The 20,364-nt window shown below is 36.6% G+C and overlaps 2 protein-coding genes and 1 long non-coding RNA gene across 3 annotated transcripts; 1 reads left to right on the forward strand and 2 right to left on the reverse strand.

Annotated features, from left to right (window-relative positions):
- Positions 1–9,988: 9,988 nt before the first annotated feature.
- Positions 9,989–12,695, reverse strand: LOC124436458 (thyroxine 5-deiodinase-like). The gene is made up of 2 exons (XM_046986390.1): positions 12,533–12,695; positions 9,989–10,962 (listed from the first exon to the last, which is right to left on the reverse strand). Exons 1-2 carry the CDS (start codon positions 12,623–12,625, stop codon positions 10,696–10,698), a joined length of 360 nt encoding a protein of 119 aa, XP_046842346.1. The 5' UTR covers positions 12,626–12,695; the 3' UTR covers positions 9,989–10,695.
- Positions 12,696–15,180: 2,485 nt separating this feature from the next.
- On the forward strand, positions 15,181–15,522 carry LOC124436461. Its single transcript, XR_006945358.1, has 2 exons — positions 15,181–15,279; positions 15,351–15,522. It is a non-coding gene; the product is annotated as an uncharacterized LOC124436461 (long non-coding RNA).
- A 364-nt stretch (positions 15,523–15,886) lies between these two features.
- On the reverse strand, positions 15,887–16,939 carry LOC124436095. Its single transcript, XM_046986023.1, is given in 2 exon segments — positions 15,887–16,452; positions 16,455–16,939. Coding segments are annotated over 2 exon segments (1,050 nt in total). The 5' UTR covers position 16,939.
- Between the last annotated feature and the right edge of the window lie 3,425 nt (positions 16,940–20,364).

The raw sequence follows: 20,364 nt of genomic DNA on the forward strand, positions 1-20,364 counted from the left end.
ATTCATTTTATATTCGACCGCAAAATACTTATAGAAATATCTTATAAAATCGTCGACTTGTTCGATTCACATGTAGACCATAGCATTCTGGGCCCATAACCTGTTAGATTTAGAGGTTTTACCGAACATCAGATAGAATCATAAAGGAGTTTAACAACATAACGATTGACAATATATTTTAACATAACATGTGCTCTCTTTTATAAGGCAGAACAACAAGTACATAGGTCACATGATTAACAATTAAGTTGAGAGTTATACACTGTGATGTCATTTCCTTTTTTAACACACTCTTCATGAAAGTATAGTTAGTGACTACATAGTTTGAAACAGGGAGAGGTATACCCTTCACTCTATATGAAAGTATATTTAGTGACTAAATAGTTTGGAACAGAGAGAGGTGTACCCTTCACCTTCCATGAAAGTATAGTTAGTGACTACATAGTTTGGAACAAGGAGAGGTATACCCTTCACTCTCCATGAAAGTATAGCTTGTGACTACATAGTTTGAAACAGGGAGAGGTATACCCTTCACTCTATATGAAAGTATATTTAGTGACTAAATAGTTTGGAACAGAGAGAGGTGTACCCTTCACCTTCCATGAAAGTATAGTTAGTGACTACATAGTTTGGAACAGGGAGAGGTGTACCCTTTACTCTCCATGAAAGTATATTTTGTGACTAAATAGTTTGAAACAGGGAGAGGTGTACCCTTCACTTTATATGAAAGTATAGTTTGTGACTACATAGTTTGAAACAGGGAGAGGTATACCCTTCACTGTCCATGAAACTATAGTTAGTGACTACATAGTTGGAAACAGGGTGAGCTCTACCCTTTACTCTGTATGAAAGCACAGTGAGTGAGTACAGTGTAGCAATTTACTGTTTGCAAAGTGCAATTAGCACATTGTAGTAAAATATTAAAAATGGCACATTATTTTTTAAGCAATATGCAACAAAGTAAATATTATGCATTATTTACTAGCCCACAAATTGCCATTCTTTGTAGTATGATATCAATAGGATGTTTTATTATCCGATTCAAGCATTAATAACAGAAGTTATACATACAGAAGTTTTTACAAGCTAATCCAGAGAAATGAGAAGTAAACACATTAGTCACATCATATCGGGGCAAACATGCCTGCATTTCAGAACAGGAGTCTTCAGAAAGTGACCAGTTGTACACATGAACCGTTTAACTTGTTCAAATGTACAATACAGGCACAATTTTACTACTGCATCATATTTAGCTTAATGAAGTGTTTGTTTGAATCTGACTCGGAAACTTCATGTAATATCAATCTAATTGTGACTTGAGAGAAACATTTTTCTGAAAACAAGAGCACATCATTTTTTTGAAACTAATTCATACAATGGGTGACTACTTGGCCAGGAACAGAGATAAGTCTATCTTTCACTCTTCATGACAAAGAAGTGGGTGATTGTTGTGTTTGAAAATGGTAGAGGTGTCTGCTTTACTCTCCAGGAAGCCTAATGAGTGACTACTTACTTTAAAACAATGTGAGGTGTAACCATTACTCTTCATGAAAGAAAAATAATGACATATGTTAAAACAGGGAGAGATAAACCCTTCACTTTCAATGAAAGCATAGTGAGTGACAAGTAGACTTGGAACAGGGAGTATATTAACCGTCACAAGCCAATATTACATTTAAGGGGTTGAATATATTATTTCAGTTCATGAATTTTCCATGCAAATTTTTTATGCATTTGATTTTGACAAGGATTCATCCACTGTCTCCGTTCACTGTGATTGAAATTACAAAAAAATATTTTTAATTATGGACTCTAACTTAAATTTAGACAAAAATAAAAAATGCATATCACATAAGAGTTACCTCACCTGAACATAACAGAGGATGTACTGTTTGTATTCATTGTTCATAATCCAATTCTGATGACACTATCTATATATACATGAAATTCAAAAGAGAAAGAAATAATTATTTATTCATAGGCTAAGCTTACCACCCTCTCCTCTCCAGGGTACTTCACTTAATGTTGAGGCAACTGTGGGGGGTCTAGTTTTGGAAATTCAGTTAAAAAACTTTATCATCATAATTTATTTCAAAGATATTCATTCTTGGGAAGCATATCAAAGAGTTTCTGAGGGCATCGCTCACTGTAGCAATACTAAAGTTAATTACCAGAAACTAAAAACTTAAGACAAGACGCAGTGGCGATACTTTACAAATTTGACAGCTATGTTGTTCTGTTCACTGAACTGCATCAACAAATGACTCACCCGCAGCAAGTTGTTCAGATTCAGGACTGTGGCAAAACGCAAAAACATGCTTCTTTACTTTTCTTCCCCCATCAAAAAAAAGCAGCTAGACATTGAAAGTAGCCTCAAAACACTTTTCAAAGATTAAATAATGTAATTGCTGCCACACATCAGCGTGGCAGCACACTAATCTTGACATGTCTCGGCCCATTCCTCTACTCGACCTATATAGAGGTAAAATCTCGATATGTGTCTGTCTGTTAACATTTCCGGGGGGGATTTTTACGGAATGAGGGGGGAAGAACAATCACAATAAGGTAGAACCTTTCGGAACTCCTGTCAGTTTCTATTTGATTTTAAATGTCTGGAATCCGAATAGATATGCGGCCTAAACAACTTTATACAATAGATACCAAAATCGAGTGATTACCGACATCAATTATATATCTCGTTTGGCGAAAAACACATGAAATGGATTCACCGTGCCGTATTTAGCCAGCTCGGTTCACAAATTTTATCATGCACTCTATGATCGCACGGTGAGAAAAATGTAGTTTAAGCATGTATTTATTTTTGTTCGAGCTTTTATTATTACTTGAAATATCGGTGTGGATTTAACAAAACGTCAAAAATAATTTAAACGCATGGTGCGAGTTTAACAATGAAATATGAATTATGAATACGATGAAACGTTTGCCCTTTGCGATAACTTTTCATCATTTTATCGCAGTCGCACAGAATCATCGGAAAATAGGTTCTATCAAAATGTTATAAAGGAAATAATGGAAACAAAACTACAGTTTTATAATATAGTCCGCTTCTACGTTTGAAAACATGCGTTCGATCGATCGTTTGAGTAAACAAAGTATCATGCTTTTAATCAAAAAGCAATTTAAAGACTCAAAAGAATCAAAACTATCAAGACATTTAAAAGAATCAAAAAATTGTTTTCGTTCGAAATGGTAATGAATTTATCTTTAAAATTATTTTCACGCGTGAAATGAAATAAGATGTAAAGCACAGGAGTTATTTTTCGCCGGAAATCAACCGTCGACTTTCAGAACGCGTGCCTTTGTTTGCATGTATACCAAATAAGGTATGGCACGTTTGAAAGGCCCGTTCACTCGATCCGATTTGTCGGATCCGGTTTTGTCAGATCCTAAAAACGGATCGTGTGAGCACATATAAAGTTAGTCTCCGACAGTCGGATCCGTCAATCTAAAAAAGAGGATAGAAATAGCCTAGAATATAATGACTAGCCAAATTATATATGTTTGAAAAAGACATGGAAACAAGAAGAAAAGTACGCAAATATATCGATAAATGGACAACACAAATGGCTGCTCTCAAGATTATAAATATCTAAACGTATCTAAATATCAACACAACTATCTGACCGTCTGAACAAGCAATCAAAAGACGGAACCAAAACAATAGGATCTGACAAATCGGAACGTGTAAACAGGCCTTCAGATAGAAAGAAAACTTTGCCCATGGCGAAATAAACCTTGCCAACGCAAAGCTAAAAGTTAGAGACACGCATGTAAAATTTCTTTGTCTATCATTCTAATCACCCAATCATAACGTATGTATGAAACCACCTAGAATGCTGTACACGGAGGTGGCTCCAATGGATGTCACTACGTTCTGAACCCTGCAATTTTTCCAGATAAGGGGTCGGGGCAGCAATCCCCCCTTGCGATAGCAACTTCTAGTATATATAATATATATTTTACAATTACGGTAAATTTGGCGCCACTCTCCGCCACATTGCATTGAAAAAAAAATTTGCGGTATTTTCCGAAGAAAGCGACAAACGCTCAACATGGTATTTTTCGTCTTCGTTCGTATCCGACTACTACCGAGGATACGAAATTGACAACTAACAAAAGCAGAGTTCTGATTGGCTTGAATCAGCCATTTTAAAGATCCAGTTCCTGATTTCTGATCAGTGTTGCCACGCCTTGGGATTTCTCCCAAGATCTTGGGATTTTCTGCTCAAGCTTGGGATCTTGGGAGTTTTTTTCGAAATATTGTAAAATCTTGGGATATTTTGTTTAAATATTTTATATGTAATATTATCTCGTATTATGAATTTATAAATAAGTGTGACACGTGTTTATAAAGAAGCTTGACAACCTTCACACCCTCCCACTGAAGATGCCGTCTGAATCTGATGTTTATTTGAACATAATATAAGTTCTTTTACCGTGGATATTCTTTAAATTAATGTACGTGTATTCCATAAAACGCTGAAGCATTTCTTTCCATCGAAAATATTATTAATTGGTATTGCATTTCTTGGTTGTCTTTACTATTGAACAGTAGAAATCAGGAGGGAGTGAATATTAAAAATAATTTTTAAAGTGGAAGTTTGACAACTATCTTTGATCATTTCAACACTTATATACATAAACTATCGATTTTTATGAAATTAAAATTAAAACAAAAATCAATTCATTCCACTCCTTACATTATGCGTTCATTAGTGTGGCTAATCGTGTACCCATGACAAAGGGGTCCCCTAGAAACGACTGTGGGGGATCTTGGGATATTTTAAAGGATCTTGGGACTTTTTGCTCAAAATCTTGGGAATTTGTAAAATAGTGAGTGGCAACACTGTTCCTGATGGCAATATAGCCGCTTATTTTTTGAAATGAAATTCTTATTATTGATATAATTGATTTGAGGAAACGCAGGAAACAATTTAACAATACAAATACAGGGCAGATTGCATAACCCCCCGCCTGATAGTTCTATTCTTTGGATTATATTTTCTCAATTCGATCAACTCAAAAAGCTATGGCCAATCAATAAATAAACTCAGTAATAACTAAGTTTCATTCATGTAAAGAAATATAACCATCTTTTTAGCACACTTGAAAGTCTCGAACGAAAACAGTCAAAGAAACTTAAAAACAGGCCAACAGGCCGTAAAAACACTATTTAAAAGCGACAAGTGGAAGTACCACTGAACTTGTTTGTACAGGCTTATTGAGGAAATCTTAAGCAGACCTCGAGAGCTGATCAGTGAAAGCCTGAGAACGAAGATCGAGGGTTGCACCTGCTCGAGAGTTCTTACAAACGTCTCTGAAGTTTGCATAAGCCATGCAGTCCAAACACGAAAAACACCTTTTATTTCTTTTGAAAAATAACAATAATGCGAAATAGACAATTTCAAACAAATTTTTTCACATTCCCCTAAATGCATTCATGATCGATTTGCAAATTCTCTTCGATTGAGTGATTAATTTGTTTGGTTTAGCTCAGATCGGTTTGTTTGCACAGACTAATGCAAACACTTTCGTTGACCAATCACTGCACGCGTTTTATTGTGTTTATTTTATGAATAAAATATTTATCTTCAATGGGAGAAATGTGTTTTTGAGACTGTACTCTAAATTTCTTGATTTCTTTAGGAATAGTTTTCAATGCCTCATGACATTTGAAATGGCAAAAGATACACATGCTTGGTAGATAACTCCTATTATTGTATCATCTTACTTTATTAATATCTCACTTTAAAAAAAACGAAAATTCTAGAAGAGATTGGAAATCGGTGTTTACAGAAACTTAAATTTAGAGCTTAAACATTCTGTTCCAAACCACCCGTATGATTGTGCGTGTAGTCATCTGCGACAATTGTTTAAAGTTGTGTACATCGAAAGAGTTTACATTTAAAAAATATTTTGACAGAAAAACAAACTAATAGGATTTCCTATTCAAGTTATTTTTCCTAAATCTATCGGACCACTTAACATTTTGGCACAGTCGCGAGTTAAATATAATAATTATTACGTCATTGTTCAAGGTGCAAAATAGAAATTGCCGTCATTTAATTTTAGCTCGTGTGAATTCATTCCACAGGGAAGTCTACTGAAGGTCAACATTTCTCCTTTCATCTTTGTTTATGTAAACGTTAAAGAATGATAATTTAATTTTGATAAAACAAAAACGATCAAGCAATATGATTTCAATAAAATTTTTCCACTTAAGTTTCTTTTTGTTATAAGTAGATGAAAATATAGTTAAATAAGTTAATTGTGAATTTTGACATGACATCATGGCAACCATAGAAGAGAGATCATCACTACACATGACGTCATTTATGATAGTTCATATTTGAAAGTGCTAAAAACGGTAACGGCATTGCTTTGTCAGCCATAAACTATAATTGGACAACTTATACAAAAAATTTCTTCAGTCGCAGTTTGTTTTTTATGACTTAAGAATACTTTACTTGATTTTTTGAATGCTTAAAAATAATGTGTATCCATTACCAAATAAGGCTAATTGTGTAGTAATTACATTTTGCTTCATTGCATTCCGATTTGAAATAGATCTGACATTTATTTTTAATATAATTTCTGATTAAATCACCAACTGAGCAAACCAATGCCTTCGAATGGAATTTTTTTAACTTACTTATGAAACCATGCAATCGGTAGGGTGGCCATCCAAATGATTTTCTGTTTACTCACTTTGAAAACAACAGATTTCAAAAAGAAAGAAAATAATGATAATGCTCTAAAATTTACATAACTAGCGTCGGTGTTATTAAAACTCACACACTCACTGAGTGTGGCTTCAAAATCATCTCATAACCATCTAAAGACTATTTCTACTCCAACGATTGCTCCACAAGAATTATTTCAACAAAAATCTTGCTATGAATAAAGAAATGACTTTACCATTGATTAGCGGGAGTGCGTTTTAGTGTCGCAATCATTGAGTGTGAGTGTGAGGGCGCTTTTAGAACACAGGCACAAAACTTGCAGGATAGCTAATGTCAATACTACTGCACAGTGCCCACACAACATTAGTTCTTTCTTTGCCGCATCGTATGGTATGTTCGTGCTCAATTTTGTCTGCGTGTTTTAATCAACTTTGTCTTTTGCATAAAGTTGCATCATTAATTTATATTTTTTTAAACGTGCCGAAAACAATGTGATGACGAGATGTCCATATTTCGATTAGTAAAACTGGCGTGGGTACATTCATTCTGAGTTTTCTTCCGGATTAAAGCTGTCATTAAAAGGCAATAGAGTACGTTTTGAAAGAAATTGAGAAAAACAATTTGAAAAATCGTGTTCCGTTGCGTGACTGTTTGTGAGAAAACAATTTTATTTTCGTTCCGTGTGATGAATGTGATTTGCGTTGGAGGTGCACGCGATATTGACGTCTGGTTTAGATTTAATTAACAGTCCATAAAATATACAGTGTTGTTGAAAGTTTTGTCTTTATAGATTCCATCAGTATAATTTCTTGATCAGCCACGTTGGGATGTCGAACCTCGAGTCTTTCGGATGTAGTCAAGTGGAATGTCTTCATCGGGAGTGATCTGATGTTGAAACTTGAGTTTTTGTACATACTTAAGTCAAGTGTTTTCATTAAGAGTGATTTGATTTTAAATCAGAAGTAGCCCTTACATAATTCGCGTGTATATTCAGGAGTGATCTGATATTAAAACTTGAGTATTTTTGTACGCAGTCTAGTGTTTGCTTGAGGTGATTCAATGTTGAATCTTCAGCATAAGTGCATGAACTGATTTGAAATAGGTTTTTGACCTGCATTGACTCCAGCGCTCGCATAACAACTTCGCCGAAAGCTGAGCACTGACAAATAATTTAAAAATTAGAAATTGGCAGTCTTCTTTCACTCATCTAATTTTATTGTTGAAATTTTGCGCATCAACATTCTATTATTACACTAATCACTTATGATAACTTCTATATTTTTCACTCACACCTAGAAATTCATCATTTCACATTATCAGAAATTCATCATTTCACTTCTGAAAATACAGCTTGTGCCAAATTGAAACTGTCGTTTTCAGTAATTGTGAACAGCTCACAATACTGAATTAACGGTAGCATCGCGACGCCATGGGAAAGTTGTTTCGTCTCCACTAAACTATTTACATAATTCCCACGTATTTTAATGTCATTATTATACGTTCTCCTGCTGTTCTATAAACTAATCAGAGAGACTTTGCCATTAAAACGAACGTTCTTTTATAAACAATACGACTTGCAATATATTTACTAAAACAAAACCGTGAATCTCGAAACATGTAGACCCATGTAGGATGATCGTATTAAAAGAGGAAAATTTTGCATTATTATCGTGTCGGCACATTTGACCTGTTCTTCGTTTGAACCATTTCAAACTCTGTTGCCATGTCTGCATGTGTAACTAAGTAAAGGGATCTATTTCAGTAACGAAGACTTTGCGAGGAGGAGGAAAGGATGTTGGAAATGGAGTAACGAACTAAACACTAACAGTGTCTCAGTGAGGTGGGGAGGAAGGAGAGTGGGGAAAAAACACGAAGTATAAGTTACACAACAAAAAATGATATGTTTAATAACTACTGGATCCTCGTCTTATTTTAGTTACAGCTTTGCAACATCGGTTAGACATGCTGTATGTTAAATCAATGTATCTTTTGCGCGGATCGTAAACGTCATTATCTAACAGACAAACTACGAGCAGCTCTTTTTAACTGCTTCTGCATAATCGTAATTTAATGAGTGTATTTAGCGAAAACCTCTCATCTAAATATATGCTGTGATGATGCTCTAAGCTTCTTGCATGTTGCCTAGTAATTAGTCAGGTCTTTTTTAAAGGCAGGTCTCATTCCATGGATGTTTGGAGGCCAAAGCTACAAAAAAAACACTTTTTTCACTTGCCCTTCATGGCCAACCTCGTGACTACTATCGTGTTTGTTTACTACGGTGTGTTTTTATGTCTTATCCAATTTTTTAATGTGATCAGAAAGGTAAAAAAAATTTAATCCAGAGTGCCCAAGCTTTTCACTTTGAAGATCTCGGGGGGACGGGTTAATGCACTTTCAAAGTTGAGTCTCGACAAAATTTTCGAGCGTGGCAAAAAGGTGGCTGTATTTTTTCACGAAAATGTAATTTTTCTCTTTGAATTCACGTTTTCCTCATTGACTGTCCTGTATAAATGCCTTTTAAAAGATTTTCAAAACAATTTAAATGGTTCTTTGCCCAATAGATTAATTCCAGCCATGTAGCCTTGTGTTAATGTATTTTAAGTGACCTGCATGCGGGCTGGTCACATGAAAAAGAAAGTTGTCAAGAAAATTCTAGGTTTTCCTCAGGTGCTCTGTTTCCACAGCAAATGTTAACAGGCTTCATATAAACCAGGAGTGTGCAACTTCTACAGTCGGCGGGCCAGTCAAAAACCCTTCAGGGGCCGAACCCGGCCCGCGGTCCGTATGTTGCCCACCCCTGATATAAACCACGCTATAATTGTAATTAAACTATAGGGTTTTTCCTCCATTAGGACTAAGTTGGTAATGAAAACGAAAGTGAAGTTAAAAAGAAAAAAAGTTAAATACTTACTGATGTTCAATACTTGGTGAAACACACCAGCAGTACAAAAAATTTTCAACTTCAAAGTGGCTAGCTTATATAACTGTATATATACATTATTAACACCCAGCTTGTGAATATATATCATTCTGTCTGATGATGCATGGTCCGTGAAATAAAACCGAAATATTACAGTTTAAATTGTCTTGGTTAGAACTTGAAAAACTGTGTATAAATGATGTCTTTTTACCGTTTTATTTTATATTTTAGAATATAAGCGTAAAATTTGCAAGCTCGCTAGGCTAGTATGGCCATGTTTTCTTTATCATACTGATCACGAAGCGTAGATTAATCTTGACAACAGAAAAAAAACAACACGACACTTCAGAAACTATGCGTTAAATAATTTGATAACATTTTAATCTGCTTTTTTTGCCACACATATCATATCAAGAGTTCATCTATAGCTATATAACAACTCCAGAGGTCTCGTGTCGCAGGCTAATAATGGATATATCGTGATAAACTATACGTGTACTGGATACGTTCTTTATACATAATTATACATTTGATACATATTTATTGCTTATATCATGAGCTGGATAAAATTCAATGTGTTTTTCCCCCATTTAATACGGAAACGCTTTGCTGAAACAAGGCTGGAAAAAAGCATTCTGCTTCATCGATTAGCGGATGTATTTTCCTTCAAATTGAATTAATCTTGCCTTGGCCTAACTATTCCATAAACATTTTTTGCTGTGCGTTGGTATGATGAAGCAAAGATTGCCAATATTCCAACCTCGAATCAGTCTGTCAAATCAGTCTGAAATTTCAGCTTAGATGAATATTTCCAAGCCCTGTCTACTACATAACATTCATAATTGTTCAACATTACTGAGATTGTTGTTGGTCAGTAGAATATGAATAAAAAGTCGGATTATACCAGCTTTGAATAGCTGAGAAGATAAAACGGATAAAGATCGCGAATATTTTTGTTAACTTCATACCAAAACTTTTGTTCCGGAGTATTTATATCTTACGCTGACGTCATAGTATATGCTGACGTCATAGTAAAGCCATCATAAAAATGCTTTTAATATATTCTCATTTCTAAGCCTTATTGTTATTGCGATAGCGTTTGAGGCATTGCTTCGTCTCCTCGAAGTCAAACCATGTCGGTCCAGGTCCATTCTGATAGATCAGTTTGTCCTCCTCAATGATCGCTATTCTGTTCGGACAACCGCTGAACGCAGTGCTTGCCGCGTTGTCCAGCGTATCCGAGTAAACCGGAAAGTTAGTCGGGACGAAGGCACGAAGAATCTGCGAGGGTTCCACGCGATCCTCGATCGAAACGTGTCTTCTTACAACATAGGTGTCCTATAAAAAAAACATAAGGAATTACAAGTTATGAGCTATCAGTAGCAAGCCCGATATTTTACTCCCTCTAGGAAAATATATTTTTAAGTATACTTACTGTAAAAACAACAGATTTCTAAATACTTTAGTAATTCAATATTTATATAGCGAGAGCAAAGCTGTAGACTTTGCCCACTACGCTACTCTCTGCTATAGCCTATGTCTTCTCAAGGTACGGCATTGATATACTAAATATGCACTTGTGTATCATGATGTATTCATTCAAGATTGATGGAACCATGATGTACTTGTGTATCATGATGTACTAATTCAAGATTGATGGAACTATGATGCACTTGTGTATCATGATGTATTCATTCAAGATTGATGGAACCAAGATGTACTTATGTATCATGATGTACTCATTCAGGATTGATGGAACCAAGATGTACTTGTGTATCATGATGTATTCATTCAAGATTGATGGAACCATGATGTACTTGTGTATCATGATGTATTCATTCAAGATTATGGAACCAAGATGTACTTATGTATTGTAATGCATTAACGGTTTTCAATGCTATTTTTTTTCTGTACTCCGATACTTAGGCATTTACAAACGTTTTTTTGGGCATTATCACTTGCGAGTTTCATTTTTCTTTATACACGATCTACAATACACTCAATGATAAGTCTTGTCAATTAGTTAAAGTCCTAAAGAGATTTCTTCCCTTAGGAAATGAGTTGGAACGTTATTACTTCAGTAATGCGGAAACTAAAATATCATTTTCATTATACGCATGTCGGTGCTGCGTGAGTAACGTGTTTACGCACGTGTACAATATTAGCAACAGCCAACTACTTCGCTGCATATCAAAATTCAAAATAATTAACTTGAGCATTATTCGTTAAAAGTGCACGGATAATGTACTACAAAATAAAGTATATAATGTACGCAAAGTGAAGCCAGTTGCGCCCGTCAAGAGTAGTACATGCGGTTCCTTATCCAATTGTTCTCAGTTAAGATGCCTAAGTAAGGCTAACAAACAGTTGATCGCCCCACGATTGTTCATAGCGTCCCGCGAAGATATGGCGAAAATCAACAAACACACATATATTGAATTTAACTGCGAAAAGCAAGTTTGATATCAAATATCGCTGTATGTAACAAAAATCACCGGATCGCTGACAGGTTTTCGTACGAGTCTATTGAAAAAAATGTTTCGAAGGTTGATTGCAGTTAAAGAGAATCCAATCAAGTTATCTTCTTATTGTTTATAGAAATACATGAATTGTATTTGACCCTCACGAATGTGTTCTAGAATCTCATTCACACCCAAAACTCACTAAGGGTCAAAATCACCTCATGCATATAACTATTCAAAAACGGCGTTTTCCCTTTGCTGATTTTTTGATTTGAAATATTTTTTGAAAAGAACCTCGCCATGAATGGAGAAACGAGTTTTCCATTGAATGGTGGGAGAGAATGATTTCTCCGTTGCAATCAATGAGAGCGAGCGAGCTTCTATAATACGGGCGTAGGACAAAAAATTCCTCTAAACATCCCTTAATTATCCACAGTCGTTCTTACCTTCATTCTCCAGCCATCTTGAGGATGAGCTTCTTGGACGTAGACAAGGATAAAGTCGGCAATATCTTCAAACTCGCGTTGTACTTGTAGCATTTGCTCTAACTTTACTATGATAACTGGACAAGTACAGCTGCCAAAAATTACAACGAGCAGTCGATTCTGCTTTACCAATTCGAAAAGGTGAACGACGCTTTGACCTTTCGTTTCCGCAATCGAAATCGGGTTTGGCGCCGTGCAACCAATCTTGGACGCGCGATTGAGCTCGTTCTTTTCGTATTTCCAAAGAGTTTGAATGAGGTTCCAAGAGAAGAGAGTAGTTATCGACTGGCATAACTATCGACGCTTCTCGGTTCATTTTCTTTATGATAAACGTACGAATGCACGGATTATTTTTTAAAATGTTGCCAAAGACATACAACAGGGCGAGTATTACGAAGAGCATATACAATTACTAATTTCAGAGATCGCTCATTCACAAATTTTCAGATAAATCAACTGCGCATGCGCAGTCTGTTTGATCATGCGCAGTCGAATTGATTAGCTTCCAAAGTTCATGGTCATGGCAACGACAAACTGCGTCTACTAGCACCGATTATGAAGTCAATAGCATGCTTATTATTAATTTAATAGAAAAATAATTTGCGCATGTGCTCTAGCGCATGCGCAGTCCACTTAACTAATTGTTCATATTCGTGGCCACGACTAACTATATGTACTTGCACTATATTTGTGGCAATTGGCTCACTTAGTTGCAAAGTATCAAAGAATTTATCTGGGCATGCGCAGTAATGACTTTAATATAACCGCAACTTTCGTATGCCTCTGAATTTTTGTGTATATATATATAAATCTAAAACTTCATATAGTACATGTCAACTAGCAATGGAAGCTGAGTGCGATAAAATATGCAGTATGCACTTCGGTCGCGACGGCACTCTCCCTGCGTACCTGAGCAAAGCCTATCGCAGGTGATCTCGGGGTCTGATGGGCGGAAGTTCGTTATTGGCATCTTCCAAGTAGGATAATGTGGATGGGCCGAAATCACCCACCGAAACGTTAACATGCGGCGTTATAGTGTTTTACGCTTAAGAAGGTATCGGGAATCATGGACCGAAAACGGGGTTTTTTGCTTTTGAATTTTATTTCTTTTGTTTATATCATAAAAGAAACTAGAGTACACTTTGAATTATCTTGCAAATCATCTCTTGTGGTGATTGCTTCCTCTTCACTATTGAAATTAGATGCCTCGTTCTAAACGAAAGACGCAGGTAGTTATCTTTACATATCTTCAGCAACATCATGAAGAATTCCCACTACTTTATACCCCGTGAGCCAACGACCTTCCAAATTGTATATGTGATTAATCGATGTTTCTGTTGAAAATGTCTTCAGAACACTCGGTGTTGTTAATGGACTATTATTGTATTGGAACCTCGTCCTCGCTAGAGCTTTTATCGTCGTCAACATACTTGAAATCATTTGCGTTTTCATTGTTTCACGAGTCCTCATCCAAAATTCTCGAGCGTACGTTAGGTGCTTCTACTACGTTCAATTTTATCAAGGTATCTTCAACCTTGCGTCTCTGTTTTTCCTTTGTCATGCTTCATTTTGTTTCACTGTTGGAAGTTTCATTTTCAAGTATTTGTTCTACATCAATCCACGAATTATAGTATCAGTCATAAATACTAGAGCATTGTTTATGCGCAAAATATTCAGATACAAATTTATGGAGAAAAAAAAACATCTCTAACATTGTCACGAATATTACGAGTGGCGTAACAAAGTGTTGATGAATTTGATATGCATTTGTCAAAACAAGGTTAAGTTGACAAAGAGAATGCCAAAATTGAAATATATTATTGAAAATCTGCTAAGAGCATATACAAGCACTAATTCAGAGCTCGCTCAATCACAAATTAATTTAGAACGATCGACTGTATGTTTTAGTATCCAATATGGAAGAATTAGCTCGCTCAGTTACAAATTTTCAGATAAATCAACTGCGCATGTGCAGTTTGTTTGATCATGCGCAGTCGAATTGATTATTTTCCTAAGTTTATGGTCATAGCAACGACCAATCGCATCTACAAGCACCGATTTTGAAGTAAATAACAGGCTTATTAACAAAATAAAGAAAACATCTGCGCATGCGCTCGAGCATGCATAGTCCACTCGACTAATTGTTCATAGTCATGGCAACGACTATAAAACATGTACTTGCACTATATTTATGGCAATTGCCTCACTTAGTAGCAAACTATCAAAGAATTTATCTGGGCATGCGCAGTAATGACTTTAATAATACCGCAACTTTCGTATGCCTCTGAATTTTTGTGTATATATATATAAATCTAAAAGTTAATATAGTAGATGTCAACTAGCAGTGGATGCTGGGTGCGATATGTATGCAGTGGCTTAGAGTAGAGGCTCAAACTTTGGTCGCGACCGCACTCTCCCTGCGTAACCCTATCAAAGCCTATCGCAGGTGATCTCGGGGTATGGTGGGCGGAAGCTTGATACGTATTGGCATCCCCAAGTAGGATAGCGTGGAGGGGTCGAAATCTCCGACTGAAACGTTAACATGCGTTGTTCTAGTGCCTTACGCTTAAAAAGGTATTGGGAAGCATGGAGAGAAAACGGGTTTTTTGTTTTTAGTCCGGAGTATAAGACCTAGCATTGTTCAAATTCATGAAGAAAGTCTCAAATTCACTATTTTGCATTGGTTTATCAATGAAATTAAAATAGAGGTGAGACCCCAGCAAAATACCTTTTTGTTTCCGAGAAAATTATCAAAAAATTTTGCCATATATTTTAATAGTAAAGGCACAGGGATCCCATTTCAAATAAAAAGAAAATCGACAAAACAATTTAGTTCTCGTCGCATTTATATCCTCTTGGAAGTAAGTATTATTAAGCGATATATAATTCGTATAAATTGTCATTTATACCAGTAAATTTCACATACTTTCAATAAAAAAATGAGAAGAATATTTGGGATTTCTTGATTTATTGGTGTTATTAAATTTTTACAAGAGCATGAAAATGTTTAATAATGATATTGTATCACCTGTCGTCTTCACTGCAGTGTATTCTTTTGATTCATTTTCGGGATTATTTAGGGAATATTACTTACTTATTAATCTTGGTAACAGCTACCACCACATTTGCACAATGCTGTGCATGGAAGATTGGACTTGGTACATTTGCACAAGCCCCTACATGCTTTCTTGCAACCACAGTGCACCAGTTCGTTGCACGCTTTGGAAGCCTCTGGAAGAGTGCTCCATGTAGGAATCCATCTGCCATTATTTTGCCATCCCCACTGCGAAGGAAGCGGTAACTGTTGAACTGAAACTAACGACTGACCCCAAACATGACCAGCCTGATATGTTGCCCTCCGAATGTGCTGTACCAAGGAGGCTTGGGTTGGTGGAATGTGGTCGATTGTCTTAGTACCTTGTGCAAATATAGCTTGTCTAGCATCATTGATGTTGGAGAGCGGGCATGTGCGGGAATACATAATAATGATAAATCTTTCAATTTTTCCATTTCTTCTTCTGAGATGGATTCTTTTGGAGATGAAAGAAGCTGAAACACACTGGTAACATCAGGAAAAGACTTCCAGGCTTGAAATGCAGTCTTTTTACCTTTTCCAGCAAAGAACGACACAGTATCACAACCAGTGACAGCATGAAAGAAGGGTAGGGCTTCACATTGCTCCCTACTCAACGAGCTTTGTGTAATGTTATGAATTGGTAAGTACCTCATGTGTTTACCAACACCAAAAGCAATCCAAAGTTCATCTACATCTAACTTGTGCACGTTTGCTATTGCTAACACAACAACATCTGTGTCTACAGTTCTTATGACAATTTTCCTCATTCCACCTTTCGCTGCATGGTTTGCATGAATGAAAATGCGTGATTGCAGGGAGCTAACTCATCTTTTTCGATTGGCTTCGAACTTATTATGTCTTCCTCAAAAGTGCTTACAATTGTAACATTTGGCAGTTGAATCGATGTTGCTGCCTGACTGAGGTACTTGAAAAGTTCTTGTTTGTTGTCATCTGATCTTAAAAATGATTTCCAGTTTGCAGGGATCACAGCCATGTCACATACTCTTCTTCTTGCCCCTACAGCGCCTCGCGATGAACGAGTACCCTGCTTAAGGCTGTCGGGTATATAACGGTCCCAAACAAGATCTATTCTTCTAATACCATTTGCTTGTTGAACAATATAAGGAACAAACACTGATTTGGAGTATTCTTGAAAGGTCTTACACTTCCCTGGGCTAAGCATGTTTACAATAGCTGCGGCATCCAAGATTTTGACATCAACATTTGGACAGGTGGTCTGCACATCAGCTTCGAGACAATCAATCAATTCTGATTTCTGGCCACTTCGCATCTTGTCCCTGATGATAATGAAGGAGGAGTACTCTGGTTTTCATGCTTAAAAAATTCTTGGAGATTCCCTTCTCTTGACTGACAAGCAATGTACAACCTTGCAAAAAGATTGCAGTCATTCTTTAATGTTGTGACTTGAAGTTTCGTCTTGTTGGTTGTCGTTGGTACTGATGTTCCAAAAAGTGGAAGCTTATTGCGTTCAATTGTGTCAGTTATTGGTGTGTTACACTTTTCAAGTCTCTCTTCGACGTACTTAGTGTATTGTGCTTCTCCGATCTTTCGAGCTGTATAAATCGACTCTATAACACACTCAGGCTCTATTTCTTTCGTATCTACGACAATCAGATCCTTGCTATTTTCCATAAAGGGTTTCCAAACTCCTTTAATGCAGCAGACATTGATTTTACATCTTTTGCAAAGTTCTTTTGGACAGATGGTGTCTGTTCGTGGTGAGTAATGTTCTTTGTAGAACACTGAACGCCAAAGGAACACTCAAACTCTCTTACCAGTCTTGCAATTTCAGGTCCTGCGATCATCCAACGTCTTAGGGCCGTTGGGCACTCGGTGAGGCCCACTGCTCCACCATCACCTTTTATCATTTCGTTCTCTTGCTCGTGGTTTTGGTCAAGGGACATCATAGAAAAACGATGTTGGGACTTCTGAACCACAAATTTTCCATGTGCACTAAACTCTGTAAAAAGAGTAGGATGCGTTTTCTCTAATCGTAAGAGATCTCTCACATGTACTGGCAACCATCTAGAGTAGTTAGACAAGTTCATCGCAAAACCAAGGAAGTACCTTTCCAAGCACTTGTAAGTAGACTTGGAAGTTACCCTCTGGTAGCCTTAACAAACTGCAGTAGAAGAATTTCGAGGTCTAATACTGTCGCCCAGTATTTGAATTGCGGGCAAAGCTCACTTTGTTCTTTTATCCAAGCTTCATAACTTTTTGGGGCTTGTCTTCACAACTTTCGATGTACTCCTGGTAAGCAATTTTCTGCATAAGGTAAATTGCACAGGCACTTACTTGGTGGATAGCGAGATCTCGTCACGTGCGATCCTTTCAAAACAGAATCCGCTCTTCCACTTGTCATAACCTCAGCATGAATTAGAGCACTTCAAAGTAAAATATATGTTAGTTATTAGATTGAGATTATAAAACAACAAATCTACACCATACCTTGCCCACCCACTGTTAGTTAACCAATGTCCAATCATCTTTAATATTGCCATCTCAATATGCAGGCCACCCATCATTACCATGTACTTATCTTCACCGAATTCATTTTGTTGTTCCACTGTATTTGCTTAGCGAGTGCATAGAGTGGTTGGTCCATCGCTATAACAGGAGTTTGATTAGGGTTTAAGAACTTAGTAGATTCTTTGACGGTTTTCATTGCATGCTTTATCATAGCCATAGTATGAGCATTGTCTTCAAAAGTGGCAATAAAGAGGTGATTGCATTGGGCCTCAAAACTACGTTTTGCTCAGATGCAAAGTAAGCTGACCATGATAAGTAATCCTTTTCTTCAAGCTTTTCTTTGAGTAAAAGTTCGTCGACCCTTTTTAGCCATTTCTCCTCTTCCTTGATGCTTTTATTTATCAGGTCTTGTTTAGGTTTAAAAGAGCCAGTGACTTTGGGACAAAGAGATCCTTTTACCTTCATCTGTGACAGGAGTTACAGTTGTATAGAATTCAGGTAAACTGTTGACGACCTTTGACTTTGTGGGAGTGTTATCCTGTGGCACTTGTTCTCGTTCTTCTCCTTGTGAGTCAAGAGAAGGATGTTGTGTAAGGAAATTGCTGTTCCATGAAATGAATTTTTAGCGGTTCTTGAGGACGGATTGTGATCGATATTGTCAACTTGGCCTGTAGTAAAGATATTCTTTCTTAATTTTGGAGGACATACAACACCCTCCTTCTCATACAGTTTGCAACACTTGTTTCCCAGATCTGCAGATATCTGCATTAGTCTGTCATAAGAAATGCAAAGACCTAGCTTATAAAACTTGTCGACCAATGTTTTTTCTTGTTTCTGCATGGACAACGAGCGCCGTGGAAGTGGTTAATGGTGTCTCTCTTGACTTGTCATGTCGAATGGCATTGCTAGCACCTGATCGTACATGCTTTACTGAATTAAATATTAGCAGTTGGGAAATCGTTAAAGCGGCACTGGCTCCTGACACCTCTTGTTTCTTTTGATTATTTATATTTGGACCCTCTAAAATCATATTTATCAGGGCAAGTAAACTATCGGGGACTGCTTGTTGTTGGCATTCTGGTGTAAACGTGCCTTCAAAGGGTTCCCTTTTCAAGAACATTTTTTTTCGTACTATACTAGCAGCTTTTGCAAGGTACAATGCAGCGGTGTCTAGGTTCCTATTGTGTACAAAAGCCATAGCTGTTCCAATATCATTTGGCATTGCCAGCTTCACATCTTTACCATCTTTAAATGCATGCAGCTCTGGTATTTGAGTGAGAAGTCGTTCTTTCAGTCTTGTGGAGTTGATACGTCCTTTCACTTCTACTCCTAATTGTTCAAGTCTTGAACAATAGAGCTCTGACAATTGAGACATCTTGAAAACTGCTTCACCAGCTGCCAGGCTTTCACTAATATATAGGCTTAATTCTGCAAGGGCTATTGCCTCAGGTGTTATTTCATTTTTATCATCAACAGCACTATCTTGTGGTTGGTTTAATTTGCTTCTCTGACGGTTATAGAGAGATGTCAAGCATGATTTATGGTAATATGCATCTCTTGCATGCATATCACCTTGTGCTAATTTTGCTAACAGTTTGTAATCTTGAAGCGTCTCGGCCGCTGATTGAACATTATTGGTAATTGACATGGTTTCTGCTTTATGCAAATCACCCTCTGTGCAATCACAGAAAAACATGATAAAGCATTGCTACTCTTACTTGACAATTCAAATGTCTTTCTTCTTGTTTTAGCTGGACTAGTAGCTCCTAATATTGCTGGATCCTCAGTTGAAAATTCCTCTTCACTTTTGCGCTTTTGTGCCCGCTGAAGCTTTAGCGTATTGCATTTATTATAGCACGATTTGTGCCATGATGCTCTGTGATTTCTTAAAGTATTTTCAATGCCTGTTAAAGTATTATTATAAGGCTAAATAAGTACAATTTATGGCTCATAGTTGATCTGTGAGTTTATTTCACTTTTAATTGATTAGGAATTCCTTACCTCTGCCATCATCAAGAGAAGAAAGTGGAATGTTAATAGGTAGCGAATCAAGTTTCTCGAATTCTTTCAAGTTTTCTGCAATTGTCTTGTAACTTGAGCCAGCAAGTAAAGTATTTGAAGCTTTTTCCGGACATAAAATCTTTTCTTTTGTGTCTTTTGACATAAGGCACAAAGGTTCCAGTTTAAAGACATTTTAAAAGCGAAAAATAATCAAAAAAATTATCGA

This window comes from Xenia sp. Carnegie-2017, unplaced genomic scaffold (genome assembly GCF_021976095.1).
Source record: "Xenia sp. Carnegie-2017 unplaced genomic scaffold, XeniaSp_v1 HiC_scaffold_16, whole genome shotgun sequence".
In the NCBI taxonomy this organism is placed as follows: Eukaryota; Metazoa; Cnidaria; class Anthozoa; order Malacalcyonacea; family Xeniidae; genus Xenia; species Xenia sp. Carnegie-2017.